General features: G+C 39.4%; 1 protein-coding gene across 1 annotated transcript in view; it reads right to left on the reverse strand.

The window, feature by feature from the left end:
* The window catches only part of Rim (Rab3 interacting molecule), a 738,199-nt gene that overhangs the window by 464,999 nt on the left and 250,111 nt on the right, over nucleotides 1-23,089 (reverse strand). The window contains exons 5-6 of the mRNA XM_068230365.1: nucleotides 16,875-17,109; nucleotides 8,518-8,697 (exon numbers count right to left, since the gene is read on the reverse strand). Of these exons, the coding sequence (XP_068086466.1) occupies nucleotides 8,518-8,697; nucleotides 16,875-17,109 (415 nt within the window). The remainder of the gene's footprint in view (nucleotides 1-8,517; nucleotides 8,698-16,874; nucleotides 17,110-23,089) is intronic.

Raw genomic sequence — 23,089 nt, forward strand, 5'->3', positions numbered from 1 at the left:
CAGTGATCAAGACGCGCACTGCCAGGCGGACACTGTTTCTGAAGAGTGCACTGCGAATGAGCAGGCTTTGTATTCCTTGTAGGCTAAGATCAGGGTTACTTGATTACAGAACGGGAAAAATACCAAAGGAAAGCAGCTCGATTTGTTGTGGGTGATTTCCGACAAAAGAGTAACGTTACGAAAATGTTGCAAAGTTCGCCGATTCGGCCTGTCGTTTGCGGGCAGTGCAGCAAGCGTTTAGAAGACTTGCGCGAGCTCTAGCGTCATACATTGAATACATACATTCAGCTGAATTTATGCTACATCGCTGGTATCATTTCATACATTATTATAGGTCACTTCTCGCTGTGTCAGTTTTGGCAGCCATGTTTTTTTCTGTATTGTGGTCTGAAAATTGTAGTTTGTCTTGCCTTATCTAACTTCGCGCTCGCTCGTGTGTTTTTTCATAGTCAGCAAAAACCGCCCTGTGTATCAGTCACAGACGGCGGCCGACTCGGCGAAAACCGCTCCATGTGTCATCAGCCTAATTCTCTGTCACCCAAGGGCGCCCATGCCCGGGGGCAAGGGGGTCCGTGGCCCCCCCCCTCTAGCTCTCAGGGGAAGACAAAAATCTAATGTAGTCAAGTGTTTTTCTTTCAAGAAAATGATGTAAAATTCGGTATTACGTAGAAGAGGTGGTACCGCCCCCCTCCAACAGGCAGGGGATACCGTGGGTGTTATTCTAGCGCGGAATACAAATCGCCATTCATCTTCCAAAATATTAAAAATACTACATACCCCCAGGTCTAGGCCGCCCCTTACAAACTGTCATATGGGCGCCCATGCTGTCACCTAATCATCAAATCCCTTTCCAGTCATCGCCAATATAGTACGAGGAATGAGAAGGAGGTGATGTAGCGCCTTAACGACAGATTTGATAGTTTTATTCCTTACCATACATAGGCCCCGATTTCAAGTAGTTACCGCCCTGGGCAAACAATATTTAGCCGCCCCCTCCCCCTTCTGCTCGTTTTCCTGTTCCTCTAAAAAATAATTGTTTACAAATTAAATATTACAGTTTTCAAGATTATGAGTTTTAAAACAGCACATTGTGCAAATACAGTTCATTCTCATAATTAAACTTATCAAGCCAAATACAGGTAACAGCCAAATAAGAATCAGGCTGTTTTTATTTTTATTTAAAAAGCCGTTGGTTCAGTTTGATAGTTTGTATGTAACTAAATAATTTTGGAAATAAGACCCATTTTCTTCATAAAATTTAAATATATAGATTAAATTCAGGTTTTAAACTTAGAATAGTTTAAAGGTTTTATATAGGCAAATAAAATAATTGGAATAATTTGTGGAATATAAAAGTAATTTGAGTTGAATTAATTTAAGACATAATTCACGCAGGCCATAATTACTCGATCCCCCGGCCGCCGCCCCTCAAAAACTGACGCCCTGGGCAAATGCCCAGTCCGTCCATTTGTAAATCGGGGCCTGACCATACATATACAGTGTATAATGCTTTTGACACTATTAAGTATTATGTATATGCACGTAACCAAAAAATAAATAGGTCCAGGTGACGTAATTCTGACCACGAGTTATTTCCATCCAATGCTCTGTTCACCATTAGAATCTGTACGAAAAACAAAACCGAAAACAACCATAATTCAGTAGCCCAGTTTCAAAACTAATCATCTAACATATTAACGATTTTAACAGGAAAACCGAAAAACTGTTTTAGGGTGTACCTAAGATGCAGGAGCCGAAGATTTAGTATGGTTTAATTCCTTGTCGTCGCAAATATCTACCGGTACTATATTACTGTCATTTTAATTAAAGCTGTAGAAATAGGTTACATCTGAAAATGAAATATAGGCTATAGATGATTAGTTTTGTTGTGGCATGTGTTAGTTGATCATGACCTCTGTATACTGAAATAATATTTATTATATACTTTGTCCTTGTGGCAGCCTCCGCATGGGGGAAGTTTGTAATAAATAAATAAATAAAAAAAAAAAAACCACAATATTGATAATTGTTAACATTATTAAGTGTTATTAGGAAATTAACACAATTTCCTCGAATATGAAAGCACATTGAATGTCAGATTGGGAATACGAAGCTGGAACAGGTAGATAATTTCAAGTATTTAGGATGTGTTTTTTCCCAGAGTGGTAGTGTACTAAGTGAGAGTGATTCAAGGTGCAGTAAAGGTAATGCAGTGAGCTCGCAGTTGCGATCAACAGTATTCTGTAAGAAGGAAGTCAGGAAACTATCTCTACATCGGTCTGTTTTCAGACCAACTGGGTGGACTCAGGATATCTTATTCATAAGCTAGAAGTAAGAGACATGAAAGTCGCGAGAATGATTGCTATTACAAACAGGTAGAAACAATGGCAGGAGGGTACTCGGAATGAAGAAATAAAGCCTAAGTTAGGAATGAACTCGATGTATGAAGCTGTAGGCATAAACCGGCTTCGGTGGTGGAGTCATGAGAGGCGAATGGAGGAGGATATGTTACCCAGGAGAATAATGGACTCTGTTAAGGAGGGTAAGAGAAGTAGAGGGAGACCAAGACGACGATGGTTAGGCTCACTTTCCAATAATTTTAAGACAAGAGATATAGAACCTAACGAGGCCACAGAACTAGTTACAAATATAGGATTGAGGCGACGATAAGTAAAATCACACAGGCTTGCAGAATGAACGCTGAAAGACATAAAAAGTCCATAATACCGAGCTCTATAGCTGCAGTAGCTTAAGTGCGGCCAGTATCCAGTATTCGGGAGACAGTGGGTTCGAACCCCACTGTCGGTAGCCCTGAAGATTGTTTTCAGTGGTTTCCCATTTTCAGACAAGGCAAATGCTGGGGCTGTACCTTAATTAAGGCTACGGCCGCTTCCTTCCCAGTTCTAGCCATAAGACCTATCTGTGTCGATGCGACGTAAAGCCAATAGCAAAAAAAAGTCTGTAATGATGATGTATGTCTGTACGAAAGCACAATCATGATACCACTGAATAAGTCAAACATTAAAACTGACATCAATCATTGGGAGATCTTTCTCCTTGTCATTGTCATTGTCTGCTAAGGGGTGGTATTGCACTGTTCCCACCAAAGCGTCCAGTAGAATGAGAGATTCTTCAGGTGTCTCAGTTGCTGCCATGATATTTTACTAGCAGATTCTCCACATCCTTGCTGACGTTCGGTTGACATCCTAAGGAAACTGGACTAGGTCTGATGTCAGCAATGCTCTTGGAGGATTTACAGGTGCTCTTTGCTTTATTTAAGTCAATATTATATGCCTGTCCTCCTCTAATGAGGACTTGGATTTTGTTAAGGAGAAACGCTTTGCTTTTGCAAATTTTAAGTGCTAAAGAAAGATTCGGTGGTTTCATTACGTCTCTTACAGCGGTTTTTCCAGTCTTATATTACAGCATCGTTTGCTTTGCAACTTGCCCATAATCTTCAAATATGCTGATATACTCCATGGAGTCAACAATAGCATTTTTATTTCCTAGGACCAAAACACTCGGTCTGCTGGCATGTAAGAATGTCCTCGGTCAAGGAAAATAAACTCGACATTTTAAATTGTGTCTCGTCTAAAGACATTTGATATACACGTATTCCGATAATGATGAGGCTTGATTCCGTACAGTGATCTTTTAATGCTGCTACATTTAGATGACCACTTTTGAAAGCAAACTCAAATAATATAAGTTTAATGATGAGTTTTGAAACACTAAGGGTAGCAAATGTAAAGTTGTTTCCATTTTTTTTTTCACAGTATAAGGATATAGATCCAATATGAGGGATACTACAGCTAACGCATTTTCACAAATAAATGCATATGATCCGTTTTGAAACTGGACTACTCAATTGTGCGCTCATTTCTTTGAGCGAATATTCATTTAGTTTAGGATCTTGTGAAAAATGAAATGTCGTATGGCTTTTAGTGCCGGGATATCCCAGAACGGGTTCGGCTCGCCAGATGCAGGTCTTTCCATTTGACTCCCGTAGGCGACCTGCGCGTCGTGAAATGATGATGAAGACAACACATACACCCAGCCCCCGTGCCATTGGAATTAACCAATTAAGGTTAAAATCCCCGACCCGGCCGGGAATCGAACCCGGGACCCTCTGAACCGAAGGCCAGTACGCTGACCGTTCAGCCGACGAGTCGGACTAGGTTCTAGGTTCTTGTGTTTATATGTAATACTTGAGGCTTAGTGATTCCGTGATTCTGATGTTTTGTCTAGTGTTATTGTGATAAAACTATCAAACGCTTAATAATAATAATAATAATAATAATAATAATAATAATAATAATAATAATAATAATAATAATAATAATAATAATAATAAAGGCAACAGTAAGACGGAGCGCTGTAAATACAACGGATGACAAGCAAGCGACAGGATGCATTCACCACGTAGGGAAGCTTTTCGGTAACGTGATCAATTACCACAGCAATTACTGTAGCTCCCCACATTGGATAATTTTAATTTGTTTTAGGGACCAGGACGCCAATCGCGCCGCAACTTTCGAAAATTGATTTATGGCATATAACATGAACTGAATAATTTTTCCTAAAATAGGGTAGTCGCGAAGAGACTGATGGAAGAGACGTAGCGGCTACCTAGCAACGCTATTAGGCACCGGAAGTGCTTTTAAGGGACAAGAACGACAAACCGGAAGCTGATATATCGAACTAGATTGCTGTTACAGATCTGACGTCATTGTAAGTAATGGATCTAATTCGTTACTTCCTGCACCAATGAGCAATATAGCGACACAACTTGTTACCTTAGGAAGAACAAAACAAATTTTGTGTATATATAAACTGTTTAGACCGATTCTTTCACGGCCAATCCCACTGTGGGTAGGGGGGGGAGGTGTAGAATAACACGCACGTTTTCCCCTGCATGTCGTAAGAGGCGACTAAACGGGGATCCAGAGGTTCTGAACTTGGGAGCGTCGGTTGGAGACCACGGGGCCCCTTAGATGGGTCCTGGCATTGCTTCAACTTACTTGTGCCAGGCTCCTCACCTTCATCTATCCTATCTGACCTCCCTTGGTCAACTCTTGTTCTTTTGCTACCTCGACGGTATTACGTTTGAGAATCCTAAGGGGTCTTTAATTTTTACGCACTTCGTGGACCTTATCTTTCTTTGGTTGAAGAGTCGGATCGCTTCCATTTTTTCCCCTCTGATGTGCGTTATATAGAGGCTGGTTGCCTAGTTGTACTTCCTTTTAAAACAATAATCACCATCAACACCATCTGCCTCGTTTTCATAATCATTATCCCATATCCCGATGCGCAGGTCGCCCCTTAGCGTCAAATAGGAACACCTGCATCAGGTGAGATGAATATGTCCTCTGATATGCCCCTGTCGGTGGGGGCGATAGAATAACACCCACGGTGTCCCCTGCCTGCCGTAAGAGGCGACTAAAAGGGGCCCTACCGAGTCTGAACTTGGGAGCGTGGGTTGGTGACCACGGGGCTCTCATCTGAGTCCTGACGTTGCTTCCACTTACTTGTGCCAGGCTCCTCACCTTCATCTATCCTATCCAACTTCCCTTGGTCAACTCTTGCTTTTTCCGGCCTCGTTATTAGGTTGCGAATCGTAGGGAGTCTTTAATTTTCACGCCCTTCGGTGCTCTTGTCTTTCTTTGGCCGATACCTTCATTTTTCGAAGTGACGGATCCCTTCCGGTTTTTAACTCTTATTAGTGTTATGTAGAGGATGGGATTGCCTAGTTTTACTTTCTCTTAAAGCAATAATCACCACCACCACCTGTCCTCTGATATTCCCGGCACTAAAAGTCACACGAGAAATAAATACATACTTGTAAATAAGTACATAAATCATGCCTAACAAAATTTTGCAATTGACAGTGCGCGACGTGTATAAAGCACATTATTGTAGGGGTTTTTTAATTGTTTATCATGATATCTAGTGGAACTCGTAATGATCTCAGACTCACATTACATCCCTATAACATAATAAATCACGTAGGGTACATATTTACACAATTGTGCTCAGTTTTGGAAGATTTAGACGTAGTCGAAGCTTCGTACTTAATGTACACATCAGAAATGAATATATTAATGAACATTGATGTCGTGGTATCATGAGTTCAACGCCGTAAAAGTGTTTCAAAATCACCTGGCAGCTTCTGCCTGTTCCATTACTTGGTGCGTGTAATATCAGTACAGACGATCTAGGTTATTGCTAGTTGGTGGGATCGCTGAACCCCCTGACTCGGTTTGAGTTTTTGCTGAATGCCTTGCTGGACGTAAAATGATTTTTAAGGGGGAAATTTCAACTCGCGATCTAATGGTGTTCTTTGCACTAATAATCGCATGATAGATATTGGAGAAGAAGTGGATCTTTCACTGATGTCTGAATTCCGTCTTCCAAAACGAATTCTTTATTCCCATCTAAAGGATAGTCAAAGACCACACAAGCGGTATAAAGATACACTGAAGACCTACATGAAGAAATGTCAAATTAAAACTGATACTGGGAAGCTACTGTACTTGATCGTCCAGTATGGTGCCGTAATGTCTTGAAAGGAACTCAGGACTTTGAGCAACAACGTTGGGAAAATAGAAACTGACAAGCGCAATTCTAGGCAACAACGGTAACTTCTGAAGGAAAAACCCACTACACAGTCAGCCCGCACCAGACCAAATATATGTCAACAACGTGGTAGAATTTTCGGCTCCAAGATTGGCCTCTACAGCCATCTAAGAACCCACAAACACTAGAGTGAACAAGACAATCCTACTCGTTAGCGAGTGATTGCCCATCAGGGCTGTGAAAATATGGAAGCTGATGAAGGTAAATGATGTTTATGATGTTTGATGGTGGCATTAAAAGCAAGATTTATAGCAGTGGAAGCTGTGAAAAATTTTACTAATTGAATCAGTGTGCCGCATTAAGACTTCCTAGATTAGCGAGGAAACCAGTGACAAAAGACCATATTGTATAACCTCATTATAACATCAACTTATTTTTGAAGTTTTTGTGATAACTTCGGTGATAAAATTAGAGCCTTACAAATTTAACAAATAAAATACACTAATAGTAATCTATAACAAGATAATTACAAATCCATAATATAAAGAATATTAGCATCAAGAATTCAAATATCCAATCTTATAATTCCACCAGCGACGTGAAGTTTTGGATGCTGTAACCTTCAAACACTTTTTCGCACACTTTCCTGCTTAATGGCTGCTTTAATTATACAGTTATTTTCAATAAAGATTCATATATACATATACAGTACATGAATCCCTGGTAGAAGTCAAGAAACCCGCTGCTTGTCACTGCAACGAGAACGAAACTCCTCACCACGTTCTTAGTTTCTGCCGCAAAGGAGAACTTTACACACCACAAATTGCGGAGTGTTATTGCTAGTTGCCTCCGAAAGGTGAAGTAATTTGAAGTATTTGAGGAAGTGCTATGTATTTCATCTGAATTCTCTCATAAACGTGCTGGCATCATAGCATTCGACAGAAAGTAAAACATCGGCTTCATTATCGACCAAGCTGTGAGGTCTGAAGGCACAAGCAGAATCAGTTGAAACTAAATAAAAGAGCCACCACGAACCGCGATTTAAAGATCTGGAGGAGAAATACAACATCCTGTTCCGATATTGGGAGGTGATTGTACTGCTGTTCGGCGCTCAAAGTATGATATTAAAATTCTGCGTGAACTTTTTTCTGAATTTTGGCATTAGCATTTTGGAACTGGAAGAATTGTTGCCACCAATATTCTCAGGGACTATCTCTAAATTGTCAGTCAGAATTTCTACAGTACGATAAATCACAAATGAAAAAAATGTTTCCATTCAGGGATTAGCTGCAACGTTAGGGAGAGGGACAACGAAAAAGTTAAATCAATAAATAATAAAAATCTTGAATTCAAAATTATGTTTACATATTGTTTAAACATTCTAATCTGCACGGTAACCCTTACGCAAAAGCAACTATCATTTCAGGATTCTCTCTATTGGGGTACAAATACGTAGGACTGCCGTCACAACGGTTCAGGGGCATGAATACTTTTCCTAATGTTTAACACGTTGGGCGCCATTTTTTTAAAATTTTGCTCTGTGGGCCGAAACTTTATTTTACCCTCCGCAAGGGACATCCATGTCCACTCTGGACTAACAGGAAATCCAGAAAATAGTCACAGGTGTCCACTGTAACGCTCAACGTGTTAAATCCGAATTATTTCAAGCACTGTGTGTGAATAAGTAGAGTAAAAGGATGTCATTGCACTTCCTCTGGTCTTGCGCCTTTATCAGTAACCACGTGATGGAGCTGTGAAGTGATTAGTGAAAAATGACATAAGGTAAGATTTGTTGGTGGCCAAACAGTGATATAATGTACTGAAACTTCAACTGGAATACATAAAATACATATATCTATGACTAGCATGGTAAGTGCTCCACAAACTAAGACTACATAGACAGACAGACACACACCACACCATGAATGGAGGGGGAGATACCTTTGTGGGTGGGCGCTGGGGATCTCCAGGGGGTTGTGGGAGCTGCTCGACGACCCCCCAGACTTCGGGAGACGATCAACTCCACTTGAGCTTCCTGCTTACTCTCGGCGATGATATCGTATACTTCTTGGAAGCTTTTACCTTGGAGAGATCGTCCGTTCCACTCGATAACCTCGTCGCCTGCAAAGAAACACATCATATGCATGTTTTATTATTCCATATTGGGAATAAGACAAAATTAATTTATCAGGCAACACATTTTATGTTCAGAATTTCTAAAATAGAATGTGTGGTCAAAATGCACCAATGAAGTTGATAGAACCAGCAGTTTAATATAGTAGAGTCAGCCCATTTAAAATTACTCTCCATGATTTTTCGAAGCCAACACATCGTCCCCCCTCTGGCAAACTAACGAATGTGTACATTGTCAAAAAAATTAGGAGAGCTGAAAGAAGTTGTAATTACTCATGTTAAATCAATTTTTATAATTAAGGATTGGTTTTATGTGTTAGCCATACAGAACGAGCTTCAGACGTGAGACTTTATCAGATAGTAGACATTATATAAATAATAAAATCTAGACCAAAACTTTAGAACTACAGGTTCCCTAGTTCGTCACTTTTGCCAGTTTGCCATAGTGGAGATGATATGAAAGGGATGTCAGCAATATCCAGTTAATATTATTATCAAAATCATGTTCTAATCTTGGTGTGTAGTTGAAATAATTAAAGAACAAGTATTATGGAATATCAGCACGAAAATTACTATACAATTCTACAAATAAGAGGCATGTATTCATGATGAACATGAAGTTATTTTGGCAAAATATATTCTCCCAAAGAAGGGCATCCATTGCATTATTGAATTCTGTTGACTTTTCACGCAGATAAATTGTCATTTTGCTTGGAGTTCTAAATAAATCATCATCATCATTATCATCAATAACAGAGTCCGATCAGTTCCCTTTTGGAGCTAAAACCTCGTCTTCGTCTTCCATATTTTGCTGTTTTGGGCAGTTTTAATCGATAAAGGCTCCACAGTTTCCCTGACTGTGTAGGTTAGTTGTGTAATCCAAACTCCTTCTTCTACTGCCTCTCCATAATTATTTCCCACTTATTTTCATATATCATTTCTTCCTCTTGTCCGATTCATTGGTTCAATTATAAGCGTTGAGGCCTTCGGTTCAGAGGGTTCCGTGTTCGATTCCCGGCCGCGCCAAGGATTTTAATCACGTCTGATTAATTCTACACTACCACCACCACAGAAACACTCAATAGTGATTACATCCCTCCATATAGGGTTGGTGTCAGGAAGGGCATCCAGACGTAAAACAGGACCAACCCGTTATCTACTCGCAGGAAAGTAGCCTCACTTAGATTCCTATATGACGTTGTTAGCTGTTTATTTATTTCTCCTGATCCTGCATCCTTCTTTTCCCTACATGTCCCAACTCGCAAAACCAGGATAAATCCACTCCTTCATATTACGTATCCCGCCTCTCCCTTGTTCAAAGAACTTTATTTATCCGCATTCCAACCCTCCTTAACTCTTTATCTTCTGACAGGAGTTTGGACGCTTTTTCTTCGTATGCCTCCTTTAATCGATTCTTCCTTAACTTAACATAGCTCATTTCCTTCATATCCCCTTTTTTTCCTTCTCATTACTGTCCCCTCTATTGTACATAATGTAATATTTATTTACTTTTTACTGTGCTATAGTTGTCTCGAGGTGGAAGTAGAGCGTTCCGTTACTTATGCGCCTAGTTATAAGTTCTTCTTTTCATTTTACTTTCAGTCTTTAATTTTCCTCGTTCTTTTCTTTTGCCCTTATGTTTTGTTGTTAATTGTCGTGTCTCTACAGTTATTTTGTTAGTTTTAAATTTTCTTCTGCTATTTTCATCATTAGATGATACTTCCTCGTTGTTCTTTCACTTATTTTTATAAACGTTTGCATTGCGCTACTCCATTGTACTGTAAATATATTGTTCATTGTGGAACTCTGTAATTCGGCTTCTCGCTGTTTTTGTTTCCCAGATAAATAAATAAATAAATAAATAAATAAATAAATAAATAAATAAATGGTCGCCTCTGTGGTGTAGTGGTTAGTGTGATTAGCTGCCACCCCGGAGGCCCGAGTTCGATTCCCGGCTATGCCACGAAATTTGAAAAGTGGTACGAGGGCTGGAACGGGATCCACTCAGCCTCGGGAGGTCAACTGAGTAGAGGTGGGTTTGATTCCCACTTCAGCCATCCTGGAAGCGGTTTTCCGTGGTTTCCCACTTCTCCTCCAGGCAAATGCCGGGATGGTACCTAACTTAAGGCCACGGCCGCTTCCTTCCCTCTTCCTTGTCTATCCCTTCCCAATCATCCCATCCCCCACCAAGGCCCCTGTTCAGCATAGCAGGTGAGGCCGCCTGGGCGATGTACTGGTCATCCTCCCCAGTTGTATCCCCTGACCCAATGTCTCGCGCTCCAGAACACTGCTCTTGAGGCGGTAGAGGTGGGATCCCTCGCTGAGTCTGAGGGAAAAGCCAACCTGGAGGGTAAATAAATAAATAAATAAATAAATAAATAAATAAATAAATAAATAAATAAATAAATAAATAAATAAATAAATAAATAAATAAATAAATAAATAAATAAATAAATAAATAAATAAATACACATGTGCGACATGGTTCGCACCCGCGACCCCACAAACATGGGAAAAGCGGTAGAAGAAAATCATTTCCTCCGCTTCTTAGTTTCCCTCCCTCTGTGAGTGGGGTGGTAGAATAACACCCACGGTATTCCCTGCCTATCGTAGGAGGCCACTAAAAGAGGCCCCAGTAGCTCTTAACATGGGTTGGCGACTACGGGACCCTTAGCTGAGTCCTGGCATTGCTTCCACTTAGTTGTGCCAGGCTCCTCACTTTCATCTATCCTATCCGACGTCCCTTGGTCAGTACTTATTCTTTTCCGATCCGGACGGTATAAGTTTGCGAGGCCTAGGGGTCTTTTATTTTCACGCCCTTCGTGGCCCTTGTCTTCCTTTGATCGATACCTTCATGTTTCTAAGTGTCGGACCCCATCAATTTTTCCGCTGTGATTAGTGTTATTGGAGATGGTTACCTAGTTGTACTTCCTCTTAAAACAATAATCATCACCACCACTATGTATGAAATAATTAAAGAACAAGTGGTACGAAACGTCGGCACGAAAATTTCTACGTAATTCCACAAAATAAGAACATGAACATAAAGTTATTGTGGCAAAAATATTTTCTTCCTAAGAATATCAATTTTGCGTCATTGAATTTTGTCGACGTTTTCACGAAAATAAAGTGTCATTTTCCTTATAGTTCTAAAATAAATCGCCAGGAAATAAATCAACATCATCATCATCATCACCATCATCAATAACTACAGAATCCGATCAGCCCCCTTTTGGAGATAAGAATTCCTCCAACGTCGTCCAAATTCTCCTGTCTTGGGCAGTTTTTGTCGACAGTGGCTCCACAGTTTCCCTGAATATCAAACTATGTCCTCTTCTCCGTTGTTCATCTCTCTGATGTCTGCCTGCATAGCGTAACGGTTAATACTATTAGCTGCCGTCCTCGGTGGCCCGAGTTCGATTCCCGGTACTGCCAGAAACTTAAGAATGGCTGCCGACTGTGGGGTCCGAACAACTATCTGCCGAATGCAAGCTCGCAACTGCTCGCCTCTAATCGCACGATCAAGTCGCTCGGTACTTTAATTATTGCCAAAATATTTTTCTTTCATTTTACATTATTATTATTAATCATCATTAGGGCCACTAAGAACCACGAGCTCTCAACTGTAGGTCTTCTTGCGGGTCCACCAGGTTTTCATCCTTTCGGAGTGTTCTTTCTTCCATGCATCAGAATGGACTTGCTTCAGTCGAGTTGGGACTTCTTGGTGAACCTGTATAAGTTAGTGTTTGAGTGGTGCTCCAAGTTGAATGTCTGTTTCTGAGATTCCATGCTTTAAAAGATTTTTATCGATCTCCACCAACCAAGGAAGAATCGTTTTGAGACTTCTGATGTAGGATAACAAACGTTTACAGATTCTTTCAGCTGGCAATCCGAAGATGGGAGCATAAAATGTCATCCTTCATTTCTGGATTACGCTTGAAATCTTTTCAGTGTGGGTGTATATTTCTAAGTTGCTCTGAAGTCTGCAAACAGCATCCTTGAGACTGGGACCAAGAATTTTTCGGATAATCCTCCTTTCCTTAATTGCCAGTTTTTCAAACAGGCGATGTGTTCGAAGTGATAAACATTCTGCTGCATATAATGCTTCAGGTCTAATTACAGTTTGATAATATCGAAGTTTTGCATTTCGAGACATGGACTTTTTGATATATATGTTTTGACTGAGTCGGAAGGCTGATTCAAACTTGTTAACACGTGTGAAGGCGGCGAACTTCTCAGAATTATTGGATTCAACCCATTCACCAAGGTACTTGAATGTTTCCACTTTCAAAATTCTGCCGTGGGTAGTTAGAATATGTGGCGGAGCATAATTATATGACATTAGAAAAGAAGTGAGTTTTGGTATTATTATTATTATTATTATTATTACTATTTTACATCGTTGTACCCTACTTAGGAGCTCGATTGAACCAGCTTAGCTGATGTTTTGGCCTCATTCTCCTCCCAAAATCTCTTCATCCTCTCGCTGACCTTCTTCCTTCGTTCTTCTGTCCAAATTATAGTGGCTCTGGTGTTGGGTTTGTCTTCAAACAGATGATTGTCGATTTCGGTTCTGAACTTACATCTGTCCTGTATAATGTCTTCTGAGATGTTGATTTCGTGGAGATCTGTTTCAGTTTCACGAAACCAGCTGTTCTTGGTTTTAGAGGAAGGGGCCAGGTTGAGAATTCTTTTAGTTAGTCTGTTACTGTTCATTCTGATAATGTGTCCATAAAATTTCAGTCGTCTTTTCCGAAAAGTGTGAGATATTTTTTCAGAATGATAATACATTTCCTGGGATGATTTTTTCCTCCATATTCCCTCTATACAAACTGGGCCGAAAATTTTTCTGACTCCGTTTAACGCAATTTAATGTTGCATATAAATGCATATTTTTCTTAAAATTTTCCTTTCCTGTTTCTCTATGTCTTTGGTTAGAGACCCACCACCAATGATTAAGGTTTCTGAAGCATATAACACGTCAGGTTTGATTATGTATGATAGTGTCTAAGTTTTGCTTTCCGAGGTATTGATTTTTATTGTACCTGTTCCAAGTGATCCCGTAAGCTTTCTGTAATTTGAAAATTCTTTATTTGCCTCGCGGTTTAAACCAGAGGACTGAATAATTCCTCCCAAATACATGAATTGGTTCACCTGAAAGATTCTACCGAATTTAGTTATCACAGGTTGTCCATCTAAATATCGTGAAGCTCCTTCCATGTATTTAGTTTTCTCATACGAGATATGAAGTCCCGTTTTGATGGCAATTTCATGTAATTTTTCAATAGAATGAATTGCTTCTTGCCTGTTATTGAAAAGGACTTGTATGTCATCCGCAAAGGCCAGACAGTGCAAGTGAATTCTATCTTTAAATAGTCTGCTAAGGGTTATTCCTTTAATTTCCCTTTCGCAGGTCCTGATTACTTTCTCAAGTACGAGATGGAACAGTAACGGAGATAATCCGACTCCTTGACTGACCCCGGTGTTAATAGTAAAAGGCTCAGATATTTCGCCTAGGATTATTATGATTTTTATTAATATTACGGTTCGGAAGTTCATGATCTATAGGTGCATAAAATATGCAAGAAAATATGCCCTAAAACTAGCTAAAATGGTCTAAAATAGTAAAAAAAATTGACTTAAGCATTTTAGTGAAAGGTAGCAAGTTATTAGCATTAAACGTGTTTCATACAGTTGGCGCATTTAATCATGAAAATTGACAGAGCTATAGCAGGTACTTTAAAAGCCCTGAGCTGTAACTCTCACTCTGTTTTCCTAATAAAAACAAAACAAAATCTATATATTAGCATTTTTTGGTATCTCTTGGCGTACGTTCGTACAGACTCTTTTTTTTGCTAGTTGTTTTACGTCGCAACGACACAGATAGGTCTTACGGCGACGATGGAACAGGAAAGGGCTAGGAGTGGGAAGGAAGCGGCCGTGGCCTTAATTAAGGTACAACCCATCATTTGCCTGGTGTGAAAATGGGAAACCACGGAAAACCATTTTCAGGGCTGCCGACAGTGGGGTTCGAACCTTGGAATCACGTCTTCGAAATCTGCTACTTGTATATTTCGAAAATTTTGAAATCCTACGTTAAATACGATGCCTCAATTTAAAGAAAAATGCTCTAAATATAACCAAATATGACCTCATAACCACCAAATGTGCAAAATATGACCAAAAGCATGGCCGAAATATGCATTTATATGCAACATAAAATTGCTTTAAACGGGGTCAGAGACCTGTCATTCACAATTATTTTTCATATTTCGGGTAAAATGAGCTCAGGGAACAAATATGACTCTTACTTAACATCCGAACCTTTGTAATTCCGCACTCGTCTGAGTGCAATTGAAGAGCCAGGCGGAAGAACCAGACAGCTCTACTTTCAGGTCAGTTTCGTATTTTTGCTGTCAGATATCATGAAAAAGTAAATATCTATCTGCCGTTGCAAGAACTGTACTAATCCAGTGGTTTGGTGTGTAGTAGGAGTGTAAAAGGAGCTGTCGGGGTTGATTTCTACTGGCGCATGAACTCGGACAGCTCCTGGTGCTGTCTGTTTCTTGCAGCGGCTACAGTTCAATGTTCGATCACTGCGATTTGGTATATTCGAAGAAGGAAAAACGAAAACCGAAAGCAAGAGAGAATATATTTTTCACAAGATTATCACCTTCCTGGTACATAATGCGAGTCGCAAGTTCATTGTTCATGATGTAAGACGAACAATGTTTTTGGACCACATAACTCACTTCAAAATGATCTTCAAAACAAATATCAGTCATCGTAAAGGTGCAACGTTTACAGTGTCAAAATATAGATACGTTGAATACAACAGCAATGGACTGTCGTGCAGTGTCAATGCGAGTACCAAGGTAAAGGGTGTCTTTGTTTCGGAGAAAGCAGGATCTACTCATTTCTTGCGAGATGCATCAAGTGTTCTACATCGCAGTGTCTCAAAAGTCAATGTAAATAAGGCAAGGGATGTTAAAGATATAGCTTCGAAATAGGCTCCACCTGACTGTTTGTGGTTCCACAACCAGGGAGCGATGATGTGCCCGGTGATGATGTTGGTGCTGAATACTAAACCTCAGTTCCTTGGTGTATATAAATCTTGTAACGATATTTACTCTCACAGTAAGTCTGCTATATAATAACGTATCTTACATTGATGACTCAGGTAAATAGTACTGGTTATTGCATTAACATAGCTTACCGGGGCATGAAACAAGACAGCTCCAGCGGTTGTGTGAATAAACTGAGAGGAGTCCAGTAACACAACCCGTGTCGTTTCCACTTCAGTATGTATGTTACTACTGCTTCTCGCTAGTGTACATAGATAACTCTTACTTTCCAGCATATTATTATTTTATGAAGTTCATTGTCTCTCCTGAAAATGTTTATACTGTATTTTGGAGCTGTCTGGTTTTGCACCGGGCTGTTCAGTTACGTTGTATGAAATTATACATGCCAATAGTTCACGAACATCTCTCCAAAGCGCGCAAATCAACATTTCATCCTAGGATGCTAAGGTGAGTAGGTTCTTAAAATGCTGGAGCACAATCAATCAATAATGATCTGCATTTAGGTCAGTCGCCCAGGTGGCAGATTCCCCCTCTGTTGTTTCCCTAGCCTTTTCCTAAATGATTTCAAAGAAATTGGAAATTTATTGAACATCTCCCTTGGTAAGTTATTCCAATCCCTAACTCCCCTTCCTATAAATGAATATTTGCCCTAATCTGTTCTCTTGAATTCCAAATTTATCTTCACATTGTGCTCTTTCCTACTTTTAAATATCTGACTAATGTTGACATTTCATTACTTTAAATAATGTGGATAGTTTACTATAGCCCAAACACTTAGTAAACGACCTTCTGAGTAGTCGGCGGGGCGTGGTCATGTAGGTAGCATGGAAGGTGTGATTAATACGCTCTCTCTCTCTCTTCCTGGTTCACTATATCTTAACTCGCTTGTTGACACGTTGTGTTCAACCAATGCGTACAGTGCTTAGCACATGTGTAGACGAAGGCTGGGCAGCGAGGGGAGTGGCAGACGAGGCAGCATCCTTCGATTGCCCCTCCGCGCAGGACGTTTACAAAGTATTTGGATTATATCAGACTTCCCTCTCTGTAGTTGAATTAAGTGGTAAAGAAAATGTTATTTACCTGGTCTGAGCTGGCCCTCCACGTCGGCGATGCTCCCCTTCTTCACCTTCTCGATGAGAGCACCTCTACCGCCGTTCTCCAGAAGTTTCCCGCCGACCACTTTTAGACCTAAAATGGCGGCCGACGACGAGGAGCCAACGCCTCCGCCCAGGCCTTCGCTCCTCATGGACTTTTTGAGGATCATATGACCTATCATCCTTGTGCCGTCCGAGCTGACTTGCCAGGACATTGGGTGCTACAAAACGCAACAGGAATCATGTTCAACAATATGCCATTCTAACACTTCATTACGAATTAACCCCACTTATATCACAAGCAGAACAATTCACCATATTGCATCATTCAAAGAAGGATCTCTTTTTTTTTAGACTTACAACTTTCATTTGCTCTGTCTACTTTACTGAGATCAATTCAGAACTTTTTTTACGAAATAAAAAGGAAATTGTGATGATAATTTATTATCGAGCATAGAATGTACTGCGTGTACAGCCGAACCGGTTATAAGGACTCTGAAGGGACCGCCAATCAACGGTCGTTATAGACGATAGTCGCACAACCCGGTTATAACGACTCTGAAGGTACCGCCAATTAACGGTCGTTATAGGCGATAGTCGCACAAACTGGTTATAACGACTCTAAAGGGACCGCCAATCAACGGTCGTTACAGGCGATAGTCGCATAACCCGGTTATAACAACTCTGAAGGTACCGCCAATGAACGGTCGTTATAGGCGGTAGTCGCACAACCCGGTTATAACGACTCTGAAGGTACCGCCAATTAACGGTCGTTAAAGGCGATATTCTCACAAACCTGTTATAACGATTCTGAATAGTCGCACAAACCGGTTATAACAACTCTGAAGGGAAAACCATTTAATGGTCGTTATAGGCTATAGTCGCACAAACCGGTTGTAAGGACTCTGAAGATACCGCCAATCAACGGTCGTTATAGGCGATAGTCTCACAAACCGGTCTTTTGTTTTTTGCTAAAAATGTATGTAAGTGTAAGACTGCACACTTACGTGGTTAATTAACAGAATGAAGTTAAAACTTAAAAAGAAACGTAGGCTTAACTGAAACAAGTACTGTATTTACAACACGGTATTTGTGGAGTGGAACTGTGCGTACAACAATAATATGCCAGCAAAATATAAAAAGCTGTAATAAGTTAGGAAATAATTTTGTTCGAAAAGAGACTGTATTTCTCTCTGTCCTTCCAAACTATAGAAATAGTTAAGAGTCATACACCAGATTCCTTTGCGTTACCAACGTTTGTTTCCACATTTTCTAATTGTCACATTATGTGTGACTTTTCTTCAATATTGAACATTTTCCTTTTGCGACAGCTTCTCATCGATGGTTAGCTTAACTATTTAACAGAGATACTTATTTGAAATTTATAATTTACTGAAAACAAGAGTTTGAAAATAAGCGTTGCATTGTTGTCAGCAATCCCTAAATACGTTACAAACAAAAATCAACATTGGATGTTACATATACCCGAAAATATGACAAAAATACGTCGTTTTATGCGATATGTCGTACTAAGCGATGTTTTAAATACAGTGTTTATATAGGATTTAGGCTGGACAATCAGATTTTGCCCTTATATCCAATACTTCGTTAAAAGCGATGTCGCAATAAATGGTTTAGACTGTAAGATCGCCTATCTCGATCTTTTCCTTGTATTTATTCAAAAGATTCGTCGGGGATCAGGCAATTAAACTTTAGTAATACAATTTTATCGATTAATTTCATCCATCATCACTCACCTATTCCTGAACCTTAATCTTCCCTTATTCGAAGCCATGACGCAGGGAGCAATTATCAGAGGAGAAAAAATATGCCGGTGCATTTAATCTTTTATTTTTAGGAAAAGCTTTTTCTTCTTGAGAAAGTTTCAAGTGTATTCACAAGTTCGATAATTAAACCACAATATGTGACTTGTTACGCGGGAAGGGACCATAAGTCGGAATTTGGAGATGTTTGTGGTTCTGAAATTGGCGTAAGATACTGAGCATTTTAAAAAACGAGTTCATGCTTCTAGGTGGAATACTTTTGAAGATATAAATTATTGACTGTTGCTATTAAGAAAACTGTAACGCAATTACAGCTTTCACTAACTTTCTTACCAATTGTACAAAATTTTCATGAAGACTCGACCTGCTGTGTAACTTAGTTTGAACACTTTGAAGATGAGGAACGTGCGCCGTACGTCGATAGTAATGTTCCGTGGAGGTCGAGGGACGTACGCCGTACGTTCTAGTGCTTATATATGCGCTTCAACGTACTGCAAACGTTAGCCGAGTGCTGGAACATATTCCGCAGTGTGTGTAGTGCAGGTAGCAGCACATCATCAGAACCTAATTCTATTATGATACTAAGTTGGTAGTACCGAGGCAGCTTCATAGCCGCATGGTTTCGTGCGGTCGACGACTAGAGCCAATTTCCACAATTAATATATTTTTAATTTCTCAGTGATTAAGTTAGTGTGTATGTTGTGTTTCATAAAGGTGAATACGTAACTTGTCATGTTTTTAATATGCATTGTGAAAATGAAAAAAAATGAAAGTAGAAAAAAGGTTTAAATTTTTTTAAATGTGTAGTTTTGACCTATTTTTAAAAAAACAAGGTATGTGTGCATAGCTCAAACGTTGCTGAATCCAAAATAGGTTTGCGATTGTAAGTAAGGTAATCAGTTATTTTTGTATAAAAATGTGAAAACGCACTAAAATGCTCAGTCCACAGTCTTCAATGTGTTGAAGACCCATGAGTAGCACAAGAAGTCAAAAGATAGGCATGCAATTATTACACCCCAGATGCTTTCGTCCAGCTCTGCTGTAAACTTTCCATTGGCGACTTTGAGTCCCTTTCCACGGGTCACAAGTGAATGTACTAGGTTCTTTTTCATGATATGGATAAGTTAAGGGTGATATCAAGCCCTATGTAACTTACAAGCCGTGTAAAGTCCATAGAACTGGCAACGTGCAGGTAGAGTGAGAGAAATATGAGCAAGATAAGCCTGCATACTATTATTTACGTAAATATATCCATTAATTGAGCTACAACATTGACTGTACTGAAGAAATCAGGATCGACCAAGCCAGAAATGCATTCAGTAAAATGAGGAGAGTGTTCTGTAGCGGAGACCTCAGTTTACGTCTAAAAATTAGACTCCTGAGATGTTATGTTATCTTCTTAGAGGCATTTGAGCTATGGATGTACAGAAGGATACTGCAGTTGAGTTGGACTGGTAAGGTCACAAACGATAAAGTAATGAGGCGAATGGGAAAGTGAAAGGAAATATTAAATACTGTCAAAATCAGAAAGCTCCAGGAGAGAAATTTCATCTTCTGCAGCTGGTCATTCAAGGGAAGATACAAGGCAAAAGAAGACCAGGAAGAAGACACATTTCTTGGAGAGATAATCTGAAAACTTGGTTAAACTGTTCCACTATTGAGGTGTTTCGCGGTGCATCATCTAAAGCAAGAATCTCTATGACGGTAGCCGACCTTCTGAGAGGAGATGGCACTTGAAGAAGAATGATACATTAATTGAATTTGAACGTGCCAAAAAAATCAACCAGTATAGGAACATTTATTGGTAACATTTTAATTGATTGCTTTAGCCTTACGTTTGGGTTGCAGAATATGGCAGCAGCATAGCTGTATCTGCGATCTCATAGTGGATCAACTAAGACACCATGTTTTGATTTGTGCTAAAAGCTCAGGAAGGCTGTACAGACATTCAACCCATGAATTATAGCATCAGAAGAAAGTTGAGCACTGCGGGATTTCCAGCTATATTGCATCTCATTGTAATCATTGGACCAAATGACAAATGTCCTTGATTTATGTGGTAATCCATTATACGTTGGAAGAATGGTAAAATATCCAATACGGGATACAACTGCACGAATGCGGTTGAAACTCCTCAGTGACCTAGGAACTCTAATGCAGCTGTGTCAAGAGCAGCAGAGGCAGCCGCTCTGTTAAAATGGAATAAATATCGATATTTTGTCAACGGTTACATTCTCGTCGAGTTTGTTGAAAAACTTTGGGCATAATGTTCCGAAGCAAAGTACCTCGTTTGGACGTGATATTGTTGCCTTTGGATATAATTTCTCAGCTAAATTGAATATTTTCCATTGACAGTACCAGATGGTTGATGCATCAAGCAGCTAAGGAAGAACACTGCAGGAGGTGGAATCACTCAAGAACAGAAACAAGAGAAAAGAAAAGAAGAACGAGCGCATGGTATAGTATGTTTATCGGATGTAATATTTTATTAGACTTAATTTAAACTTTAACCAAAATATTATAATTAATTTTTCCATGTGGATACAAACCCCATGAATACCCACAAGAAAAATTATAAATCTATAGGTTCCATTGCTTCTCAGAAAAATGTACATGTGAGGAACTTTCACAATACCATGGACATATTTTTTTAAGCGGCTGTACATAAAGCATGCATTATACAGACGTGCCAACTTTCAAAAGTCAAAAAATCACGATTTTTTGGCGGCGTATCCCGTCATGTTACGACACATCATTGATGATGTAATTTTGAAGAATACATAACACATTATTATAAACAATTATGTAATTTCTCTTCCTTTATAATTAATTTATAAATACTGAAATATTGCATGCATCTTTATAAATAATGAAATACTGCATGCAGGGCCGAATTTAACTACTGCAACGTCCCTAGACCCAAATAATTTTGCGCCCCCTTTCTTAAACTTGATGAGAGAAAATTGTAATGACTATTATTTTAATATAATGAATAAAGTAATGCAGTAGAATGCCTCCAAGGTAAAATATCAAAGTTTAATATAATTAATAAAAATAATAATACATATAATAATAAAAATAATAATAATCAATCGAGTGAAAGAGCAGATGGCTGTCTACTCTGCACAGTCTTTTAAATATTAACTCGTAATCGCGATGAGAGTGGAAAGTAAACTTCCGTTAACCGCTTATTTCCGTGCTTCCAATCATTGAAGCCAGTGTTTGCAAATTGGGATGTTCCAACGTTTTCAAGGAGCGCAATAAAGAGATCGTTGACTGCAGGAATAAACCAGATACTAATGTTTCGTAATGTCTCCATTTAAAAAAAACTTTCTTTCAAACAGCACTATTGTCAGAAATCAGTAATTGTCTGGATACATCTGCATCAGAAATTGTCCTGATACAGTTTCACTCCACTTTTAGCATAGTAGTCTCTAGTAATATTATTCATAAGCCAAAAATAGGGGTAATCGATTGGTTTAAACTTATCTTCTCTTGGTACTAGAACATATTCACGATTTTCACTTCGAGTTCCAACAGCAGACTAATGGAAAGGCAACTAAAACTGAGCGTACACTCATCAAAGATTTTTTGTGCCGGTATCATCATTCTTAATTTTTGTCATTGCATGACAGGAAGTTGTTTGTGTCATAGTTTGGATCCTGTAGAATAAACTAGTGTAATTTTGGTGTCTGAGACACAATGTACTTTCCCTCGTCTTCTTCTGTTGGGCTAACCTGCGATAATTTACGCCACTTACCGTAATCTTTTTCGACGATCCATGTAGAGTACGTAACTGGAAAAACCCTTAATAAAACTCTCAAAAAATGAATAAAAGTGGCTTTCGTTTTCACGGACTTCTCCGGAACTCTTGGTCTTATGGGAAATTAGCGGCCTTCCCTATTTACTCAGCACTACGCTATAGTCTCTATGTTGCGCTTGAATAAGTTGCAACCCAAAGTGATCTTGATGAACCGAAGGGACTTGTGTTTCAATATTTATAATATAATTACTGACAGTTTTCACATAAGCGGAACGAAAATTTCGTTATTCATTTCGGGAGATTTCGCTTTTGAATACTACGAAAGTGCGCACCTTTTAAAAACTCATTTTCAAAGTATTAGAGCTTTTCATTTTTGCCGCCCTTGTCCCGGGCCCACAAGGCCCATGCCTAAATACGGGTCTGACTGCATGCATCTGCCTTAGGCCTCTTCTTAAATTTATGAACTTGATTTATGCTCAAAGCACTGGTCTTGTTGAACGGGTTTTAAGGATGTTTTTCCAGAATTCTTTTTCGGGAATCTTTGATCTGAATTGATTTTTTTCCTTGCCTTCTTCTTCTTTCCTACCGTTTAGTCCCACATTGGTGCAGGGTCCGCTTTTAAACATGCCATCCTCCACTTCCTGCGATCAAGGG

The sequence above is a fragment of the Anabrus simplex genome, chromosome 14, assembly GCF_040414725.1.
Source record: "Anabrus simplex isolate iqAnaSimp1 chromosome 14, ASM4041472v1, whole genome shotgun sequence".
Lineage (NCBI taxonomy): Eukaryota > Metazoa > Arthropoda > Insecta > Orthoptera > Tettigoniidae > Anabrus > Anabrus simplex.